This window comes from Microtus ochrogaster, chromosome 5 (genome assembly GCF_000317375.1).
Source record: "Microtus ochrogaster isolate Prairie Vole_2 chromosome 5, MicOch1.0, whole genome shotgun sequence".
NCBI lineage: Eukaryota > Metazoa > Chordata > Mammalia > Rodentia > Cricetidae > Microtus > Microtus ochrogaster.
Genome location: NC_022012.1, coordinates 81,690,737 through 81,700,393, shown reverse-complemented (window position 1 = coordinate 81,700,393; position 9,657 = coordinate 81,690,737). Strand labels below are relative to the sequence as shown.

General features: G+C 44.9%; 1 protein-coding gene and 1 non-coding gene across 2 annotated transcripts in view; both read right to left on the bottom strand.

Moving 5' to 3' along the window:
- Window positions 1-2,829: 2,829 nt before the first annotated feature.
- Window positions 2,830-9,657, bottom strand: part of Prkar2a (protein kinase cAMP-dependent type II regulatory subunit alpha) — a 66,921-nt gene continuing 60,093 nt past the window's right edge. Inside the window, exons 10-11 of the mRNA XM_005347936.2 lie at window positions 7,116-7,257; window positions 2,830-6,217 (exon numbers count right to left, since the gene is read on the bottom strand). Of these exons, the coding sequence (XP_005347993.1) occupies window positions 6,084-6,217; window positions 7,116-7,257 (276 nt within the window). The 3' untranslated portion in view covers window positions 2,830-6,083. The remainder of the gene's footprint in view (window positions 6,218-7,115; window positions 7,258-9,657) is intronic.
- Window positions 7,891-7,997, bottom strand: LOC113456162. The gene has a single exon (XR_003377023.1). It is a non-coding gene; the product is annotated as a U6 spliceosomal RNA (small nuclear RNA).

Sequence of the window (9,657 nt, the reverse complement as noted above, 5' to 3'; positions counted from 1 at the left end):
AAAAAACAAAAACAAAAACAAAAAAAAAAAAACAAAAAAAAAAACCAGTTCATCAGGTCTGATGGCAAGTGCCCTTACCCACTGAACCATCTTGGTGGGCCTGAGCCTGGCCCTCCCTGTAAGGTTTAGTGAGACTAGCTTTATTTGGTTTCCAGTTCTAAGGCCCACTCTATGCCAGGGAGTGGGGGCAAAACATTCCAGTCTTGAACTGAGCACTAGAAAAAGCATATCAGCCCCTGGACCTTTACTAGAGTTGGGTTTTAGCCCCTAGCTGGTAGGGGAAGGTCTTCAGCAAAGTCAGGAGCAGAATGGATGCAGGCTATCTCATAATCTGTCACTTCCACAGAGGGACAACCTGAGCCCCAGCACAAGAATTTCAATCTGCTCTCTGGGTACTCTCCCACCAGGACCTCTCAGCATAACAGAACCATCTTGAGTCCCAAGATTGGGATGATGCCTTAACGCCAAGGTCTGTGGATGTCCCCACTCAGCTGTGCCCTGTCAAGGCTGCGGTTGCCTGGGGAACTGTCCTTCATTTGGGATTTGGGCAGAGGCATGGAGGCTGATGGGGACTTGGAGCTTGGGACCAGCTGTAGTTCTAAGGTCGGAGGCCAAGAGCCCGAGGCAGCCCAGGGATAGGCTGGCCCCTGCTGACCGAAGTGGCAAACTGCAGCACTGTTGCTGACTTTCCTAATGGGATCAAGGTCACAAAAACAGATACCAGCAGGAAAATTGATTCTTGCCACAGGCTTAACAGAAGGCACCTAGGCCAAAAATACATCTCTGGCCAAGCTTTCTCATGTTTTATGTGACATGAAATGAGTATTTGTTTGTTTTTTGAGACAGGGTTTTACTGTAGCTTTGGAGCCTGTCCTGGAACTCCTTCTGTAGACCAGGCTGGCTTCGAACTCAGAGAGATCCTCCTGCCTCTGCCTCCCGAGTGCTGGGATTGCTTTTCTAAGGAGTCCCAGTCTCTCACCAAAATAAACTTTTTTTTTCCTCCCCCAGGAGGCATCTGTAGCCAGAGTCATGTGACGTGAGGGAGAAAAGGCGCTGTGTGCTTTGTTTAAAAAGAGGCAAGAGGAGACAGTGAAAGCACCCGCTAGCTTCATGGCCCAAGGCAGTAGACAGTTGCTGTCCTCAGGAGCCCAAAAATACAGGCAGTGAGCTCCATCAGCACCGGTAGAAAGGGCTACAATCCCCTGGTGCAGGCAGTACTGGTGCTGGAATCCCAAGGGCTGAAAGGGTTAAGGACACTCACAACTGGTCATCAGGATTTGTCCCATCAACCAATGTACGGTGTTACACATACCTGACATTTCAACCCAGATTTTGGCAATTCAGACCTGAATATTCATTATGTCCCTAATGGTCCTATTTTATCTTCATATTCAAAAATGCTATAGCTATAAAACTAAGCAACTCATTAATGATTACTGAGAAAATGGTGAAATTTGATCCTTACACAGAAATCCGTCTTCACATGACCTGTCCCCTTCAGGGCTGAGACTGATGAGACACTGACATCACCACCCAAAATTTAAAAAAAAGTTTTAAGACAGTTTCTTTGTGTAGCCCTGGCTATTCTGGAACTAGCTCTATAGACCAGGCTGGCCTCAAACTCCATCTGCCTCTGCTTCCCAAACATTGGGATTAGGGGCAATGCGCTACCTTTTTTTTTTTTTTTTTTTTTTTGAGACAAGAGTTTCTCCGTGTAACAGCCCTGGCTGTCCTGGAACTAGCTCTTGTAAACCAGGCTGGCCTCAAACTCACAAAGATCCGCCTGTCTCTGCCTCCCAAGTGCTGGGATTAAAGGTGTGTGCCACGATCACCTGCCTTACCATTTACCCTTTAAAGCCTTGAAACATGGCATTTTGGCTTGTAGAGGGTCAGCATCGGTTTCTCGGGACCTACATAGGTGATTCGAGTGATAGGTGTCCAATTACTCGGCCTTTTGGTCAGGCATCTCTGTCCAATGAAGATATCGTTAGCTTGCTTTGTTCTCTGGGAAAGACCCTGGAAACACAGCAGGCTGTCCCCCTTACTAGTCTAGCTATAGTAGTGCGAAGAAGCGAGATCCTGGCAGACAGGAAAGGATTTCCATCATCACTGCTTTCTGGCAAGGGCACAACGGGTACCCTTGCTCTTGTCTACAGCAATATACCATTCTGTGACGATTTACTGTGTCTGCTTGACTGGGTTATGGGATATTTGGTCAACTATTATTATGGGTGTTCTCATGAGTATTTTACATGAGATTGACATTTTACTTGGCTAACCTAATGTGGTTAGGCCCTTTCTGACCAGTTCAGTTAGAAGGCCTGAGTAAAAAGGGGCTGGGCAAGGGATGCAGCTCAGTGGTAGAGCATTTTCCCAACAGGATAAGCTCTGGCTTTGCATCAGGACGCAACTTTCCTTTGGGCCTTTACAGGGCACATGCCTTTCGTCCTGTCAGCCTCCCACTGAGACGTCATCTTCTCACAGCTTGAGCCTGCTGACTTTTAGACGGGAGCCATAGCAAGGCTATCCTCGTTCTCAGGCCTGACTTCAGACCTGAGCTAAGCCTCATACTCCCCCGGGACTCCGGATTGCTGACTCAGCCTGCAGGTCTGCAGATTTGCCTCAATAATCACATGACCAAGCCTTCAGAATACACCTCAGAATTCTTCTCTCCTTACCCACCCCCTTCCATAGCGACTGTTTCTGTGTAGAACCTAAGTACTGCAAATCCAGGTCTTCTCCCTAATCCATCCCAGCAATGTGTCTGCGAGATAAATGCTGAGATGGCTCGGGACCCTTAAAAGAGAAGACAAATATATAACACAAGACTACATGATTTGTCAGCCTTTATTAATCAAGAGTGAAGCCGAGCCCTAGAGTTTCCTTTAAAAACAAAAAACCCCTCAACCTTGTTTATAGCAAACAATGATTAATTCTCAGTAACTTTTAATTTTATATTCAACACCATAGATCAAAAATTGTTTGCTTTCCAATCATATATATTATTTTGAGATTAAAACAAGTGTAAACAGGTTAAAATAAGATTCACCCCAACAATTTAAAAAATAATTCCAATTGAAAGACATTTTAAACACCATGTATAGAACTCAGGACCAAAAGATGACCTTAGAATGTATTTACCTCTGAGGTAGCACAATAATGCTTAGTTGGATTTTTTTATTACAATGAATTAAAAACAAAACAACAAAACCCAAGGAATCTAACCTTTGCTCAAGGTGGGCTAAATGGTTTTCTGCAAATCCTCCATGAGGTGAGCGACAGTTTTCATTCTTTTTTTTTAAGTATAAAGATAGCCCTGCAGTGTGTAATAGGAAAACCCTGGGAAAGCTGCTTCCCATAAAATAGACATTAGAATCAAGGAGGAACGTCAGCAGTCAAGACAGGAGGAATAAGAGGTAATCGTAGTGAAAATCAAAACTCAGAACTTGGCGAGATTGGCTTACAAATGTGTATCAAAAACAAAAACTTCAGTATCAACTGACCAAGAAAGATAAAAGATGACATTCATGGGTCCTTTTCTTTCTCCATGCAAAATGCTTTCATCTTTTAAAAACGAAGGCTGTGACATGCCACAAAACGCTGTGTGCCCAGGCACCAGGGTGCCAGCAGCACCTAATGGCTCCACCATCAGGAGCAGAGAATCTGGACAACCTCTCCAGCTGGAGAACTCTTTTCTTTTTGCCACTTTGCTGCTGAATTTGCTCGCTACACTGCTCAATGCTGATTTCTGAGACTCTGTATCAGGAACACCGAATTCTTTATGAAAACGATGAAGTCAGAGGACAAGAACACAAAAGTCCGTCCTGCAAAGAATTTAATCAAGAGAAGAGTGAGTGGGCAGAGCTGGGGACAGAAAGGAGAAAATCCTGCAGTTGGACCTCCAGGCTGTGAGGACTATTCTCTATCAGCCTAAGTCCACAGCAAAGCCAGGGAAGAGGGGGGAGCTCTAATCCTCAGAAGTGGGCACTAACAGAGGGGACACCCTGCCCTATGGGGCTCAACTGTCGGCAGTAGGGGTTGCTGGCATGAGAACACTGCAACCTTGAGTCTCTGAGCGGCAGAGAACTGGAACACTGTCGGTCCTAGCACTGTGGTAGCAGCTATGTCTCTCATGGCTCCCACTAGTTCCTTGACTAGAGGAATCTCTCCCAGGCCCCCAACACAGGGGTCACACTGCAGAGAGGGTTCCATCAGTAATTACAGCAGAACTTACACCTGATGATGTCTGATCTGTAAGGGAGCAGGAGGGTGACAAGGGGGACTCTGAAGATTAGACAGGGATGTGAGGGCAGCCTGTAGGAATATCTTCGGCATGAGATTCACAGCCAGCCTTAACTCATGCTGGCATGGAGGCTGAGGTGGGGTTTCAGAGTCCTTCTAAGGTCTGAGGGCTGGGCTTTTGGGCTGCTCCTGGAGCCCAATGCACCTATTACCTTGGCAAGAATCAGGTATTATTCAGTCAAAGTACAAGGTCTGATTTATTTAAGAAAGCAATACCGTAGAAAAGGACCTTAGGAAAATTTGGGATCACAAGGGTTTTCCAGTGCTAGCTGCCTGCTTTGGAGTAGCAGTTACAACCGAACAATTCCCAGAGCTGTAGCAGCTCCTAGGGCAGTCTGCAGAGCCTGCTTTACTCCATGGGACACAGAAAACGTAATTACCAAAATGGTGGTGACTCATCTATTCTGGACATTTCTTGGCTCCAGTGACCATGGCAGAAGCTGAGAGAGACAGAAAGGCCTTCACAGTAAGTCAATGTTTATAAATGGTACCCTTTCTTCCTGTGGTTGTTATGGTGTTGGAGAGCAAACCCAGGGCCCTGCACATGCTACATAAGTGTTCTGCCACTGAGCCATGCCCACCCCTGTCCCAATGATACCAAGTTTTGAAAAGAGAGATTTAGGACAAATGTCTGAGTCAGTTAGTTGACAAACTCCATGTATAGGAATATGTCCAAGGTGAATCCCCTAAATAGAGAAATAATTTCCTTAAAAAAAAGTTAGCTTCTTAAGAGTTTAAAAGTTGATGATCACTAGCCAAGCTATGCAGCAATGCTGGAAGGAGCTGGAAAAGGTTCTCTGCGCAGCACAACCTGCTGTCAGTGCAGCAATGCCACCAAGACATGGCAAGGGTTGCTCAGGGAACACTCAGGTCAAGTAACCTGATGACACCTCCAGACCCTGTCCTTGTAGGAGCACCACGCTCTAAGCAGCTGAGCTAACCAACTCCCATTTGCCCCACAGAAATGGACAATTTGTGCAAATTGCACAGAGGTTAGAAAAAGACAAAACAAAACTTACTAAAAACAAACAGCAAATCCCTAACCCAGCTAACCTTTCCTCGCTCTTTACGGCTGGAAACAGTGCTGAGCCCGTTTCCTGCTAATGTGAATCTAAGCCATCAGTCTGCTCTGCATGGACCTGCTGGGCCTTCAACAGGCGTTTTTCTGGGCAACACTGTGGTCTTGGACACAGCTCTATGGTGTGCAGCTGCTGGCAGACAGTACAGGGCCACTGGGGCACAAGGCTCCATTATAACTGCCACCATTTTCCACTGGGAAAGCAAAAGCAGCAATTGTGAACACACTGTGGACTTTCTCAGACAAATGAGGAGATAGAAGGCTGTACCAATCCCTCCCTTGAGAAGGACTACGGTGGTGTCTACAGTTATTCAACAGGTTTCTGCAGGCCTTAGGGTAACTTTCAGAAGCAAACATTAGCAGCAAGGAGGAAAGGAGGATGTTTACACTTTGGACTTTGTATCAGGCACTTAAATTGCTGGAGAGACATGCCATTCTGAACCAAAGATGTGAAAACTGGGCTGAAGGAATCGTTACATAAGTGGTCTAATGATGGGCTTTCAGAAGCAAAGTGGAGGTGTGGGTGGAGCCTCTGTCCATCTTTCAGTGCTGACTTTCAAGATTTCTAAATGCCCTTAACCACAGCAATGGCAGCGGCGGTGACAGCAGCAGGAACGGTTCTGTCGTGTCTGTTTTCTGTGTGTTCTGTGGCTGACTGGAAGGTTTTGGTGTCACACTGAGAAGGCTCTGACATTCACCGCATCTACTGCCCAGGATCCATCAGATCTAAGTTGGAGCCAAACATCTTCACCAGCTGCTCCTCATAGTGTGAGATGTTCCTCTTCATGATGTCCATGCACGGTCCCAGAAGCCTCTCAAATGCTTGAACATCCATAACTGCATTGTTTTAAAAAAAAGAGGAGGAGTGGGAGAGAATGATTTGCTTGCATTACTACTTACTCATGTTACAGGAGAGTAAATGTTAGGGTACGGGGAATGTTTCTGTAGGAACACAGCAGCAGTACCTGCCTGTCCTGTTCCTCCACAGACCTGTATGCCTGTCTTCCTCAGGATTGCTCATTGTTCAGAACTGATTGCTAGGGTGCTGGGGTAAAACTTATGGCACAGCATGTGCTGAGAATGTACAATGTTCTAAGTTCAATGCCCAACACCTCCCCCATCAAAAATACCTTTGCTCTAAGAATTCATTTAAACCAATTACCCAGACCTAGATCTAAATGAGTCAGCAGAGTTAAGTCAAGGCTTGCTAATAGGAAACACCTAAAAGACCCTGTATATTAGAAAAAGTTAGTAATGCACAAAGAATTTTCTTAGCACATGAATCACACATAATGCATTTACTTATTTATTTATGGTTTTTTTGAGACAGGGTTTCTCTGTGGCTTTGGAGCCTGTCCTGGACCTAGCTCTGTAGACCAGGCTGGTCTCGAACTCACAGAGATTCACCTGCCTCTGCCTCCCGAGTGCTGGGATTAAAGGTGTGCACCACCATCGCCCGGCCATAATGGTTTTTATTATGGCACTTCATACATGCATATAATTTTGATCATAGTCACCCATCCCATCTCTTGCCCACTCCCGCCCATCCCTCCTATTCCCACCCATCTTCCCTCTTGCTCTTCTAATTTCATGTCTTTTGTTGGGGGTAGGAGGAAGGCAAAGTTTAATTAGCATTACGTTCTGGGCGACTTATCAGTGGCTACCCTATGAAGAAACTATTACCTGTCTAAGGTTGGGGAGGGGCTTGTGAGGTCTCAGAAAGAATTTTTCTTACCTAAGCATTTGACATCTCCAACCGCATAGGCAGAAGCAGCTCTGGGTTTATTGGTGACCAGTGCGAGCTCTCCAAAGTATTGCCCCTTATGGCAGTGGGCAATCTCAACTTCCTGGTTCCCACCGTTCTTGTTCGACTTAGTCTACAACAGGTAAAGAATAGGATCCAGGCTGATTCTAGGATCACAGCTGTGCCCAGCTGCACACACTCAAATTCCTTTCTCAAAGTTCAACAAAATTACCAAGAAATTCCCTCTGTAGAAACTCTGAACTGTATCCTGTAAACTCAACAGACAAATCTCCGCAGTCTGACACAACTGAAGACTTGTCTTCCTTGGCACTCCACCTAAGCCCTAACACACTTTCGATAATGGTTAAACAGGAGCCGCTCAAGCCTAGCATTTTCTGTGGAGATGACAAATTCTTCTGGGAGATGTGACCGAAGCCCAGGTGATTCTTCCTAGGAATGAACTCTTCTATTAGTGACGAGCCAGAGCACAAGACTGTGAGTTGATTAGAGACTGTCTTGTATTGTTCATTATAGTGATATTTCTTTTCTTTTTTTTTTTTTGGTATTGTACCTTTACATATTAATTTTTTTTAATTTTATCTTTAAAAATACTGTCTTTTTTCATTTAATATACCAATCCTAGTTCCCATTCCTTCCCGTCCTCCCATTCCCTTCACCCTCCCCTATATCCCCATCCACTTCTCAAAGAGGGTAAAGCACACTGCTTTGAGGAAGGACCAAGGCCCTCTTCCCTACCTTATCTAGAAAAAATATGGAACACTTCATGAATTTGTGTGCCATCCTCATGCAGGAGCCATGCTAATACTCTCTGTATTGTTCCAATTTTAGTGTATGTGCTGCCGAAGCAAGCACGTGGTGGTTTTTTTTTTAAATATTTTTTTTCTTTCTTTTAGATTTATTTATTATATATACAGTGTTCTGCCTGCATGTATACAGGCCAGAAGAGGGTACCAGATTTCATTATGGATGGTTGTGAGCCACCATGTGGTTGCTGGGAATTGAACTCGGGACCTTTGGAAGAGCAGTCAGTACTCTTAACCACTGATCCATCTCTCTAGCCCCGTTTCTTTTAAAGCACTATTTGCACCTCCATTCTTAAGAACTATGTTCTTTAAACGTATGTGCTATATTGCATTTACTTACTACCCTGGGTTTTTTATTCTTACAATCCATCTGCTCAGTCAGTAACAACAAATTATGAGAATCGGTCTCATTCTCTAAGAACCACTAATCTTTTAGGGAGAAAGATAGTGCTCCCACTTTTGTTTTTGTGATAGAGTCTCACTTCGTAGCTTCTGGCTAGCCCAGAACTCTTCTGTAGACCAGTCTGAGCCTGCCTCTGCCTCCTAAGTGCTAGGATTACAGGTGTCTGCTACCATGACTGACTAATCCTTTTTTTTCTTAGTTTTTAAAATTTTTACTTATTTATATTTTATATATAAGGGCTCTGCATGCACACCTACAGGCCAGAAGAGGGCAACAGATCCTATTTACAGATGGTGGGTGCTGGGAACTGAACTCAGGACCTCTAGAAGAGCAGCAGAGCCACCTCTCCAGCTCCCTTTGTTATTTTTTTAAAGATATGTTCCCCCCAGCACTCAGGAGACAGAGACATGTGAATCTCAATGAGTTCAAGGCCAGCCTGGTCTACAGAGCAATTTTACTATGTTAAAAGTTAAAGCCTTCCTTTTTGTTTAAACAGAAAAGAGGTAATGGTTTAGGAGTCCCTTCTGTTTGTGTGTTGCTTTTATTGGTTAATGAATAAAGAAACTGCCTTGGCCTAGTTGATAGGGCAGAACTTAGGTAGGCGGGGTTTTTGTGTTGCTTTCATTGGTTAATGAATAAAGAAACTGCCTTGGCCTAGTTGATAGGGCAAAACTTAGGGAGGCAGAGAAAACAGCTGAATGCTGGGAGGAAGAAGGGCAGAGTCAGAGAAGCCATGGATCATCTGCCTGAGATGGACACCGGTTAGAATCTCCAGTAAGCCACTGCCACGTGGTGATACACAGATTAATGGAGCTGGGTTAAACTAATATGTAAATAGAGTTAGCCAATAAGAAGTTAGAGCTAATGGCCAAGCAGTGTGTTAATTAATACAGTTTCTGTGTGGTTATTTCGGGTGAAACTAGCACGGGGGGAAGAGGGGGGAGAGACAAACAAGGGGCCCTCTCCTTATAGCAATTGGCGCCCAGAGTTTCAGGATAGCCAAGACTGTTACACAGAGAAACCCTATCCTGAAAAACCAAACAAAGATTTTTTTCCCCCCCAGTTTTTGAAAGCATTTTATTTTCATGTGTGTGTATGTATATGCCATGTAGGTTCAGGTGTCCATGAGGTCCAGAGAGGGTGCCAGATATCTTGGAGCTAGAGTTACAGAAGTTATGAACCATCCCAACGTGGGTTCTGGGAGCTAAACCTGGGTTCTCGGGAAAAGCAGTATATGCTCTTTAACTGCTGTGCCACCTCGCTGGCCCCTTAACTGGTGTGTGTCATGTTGTGTGTTTACTTCCTG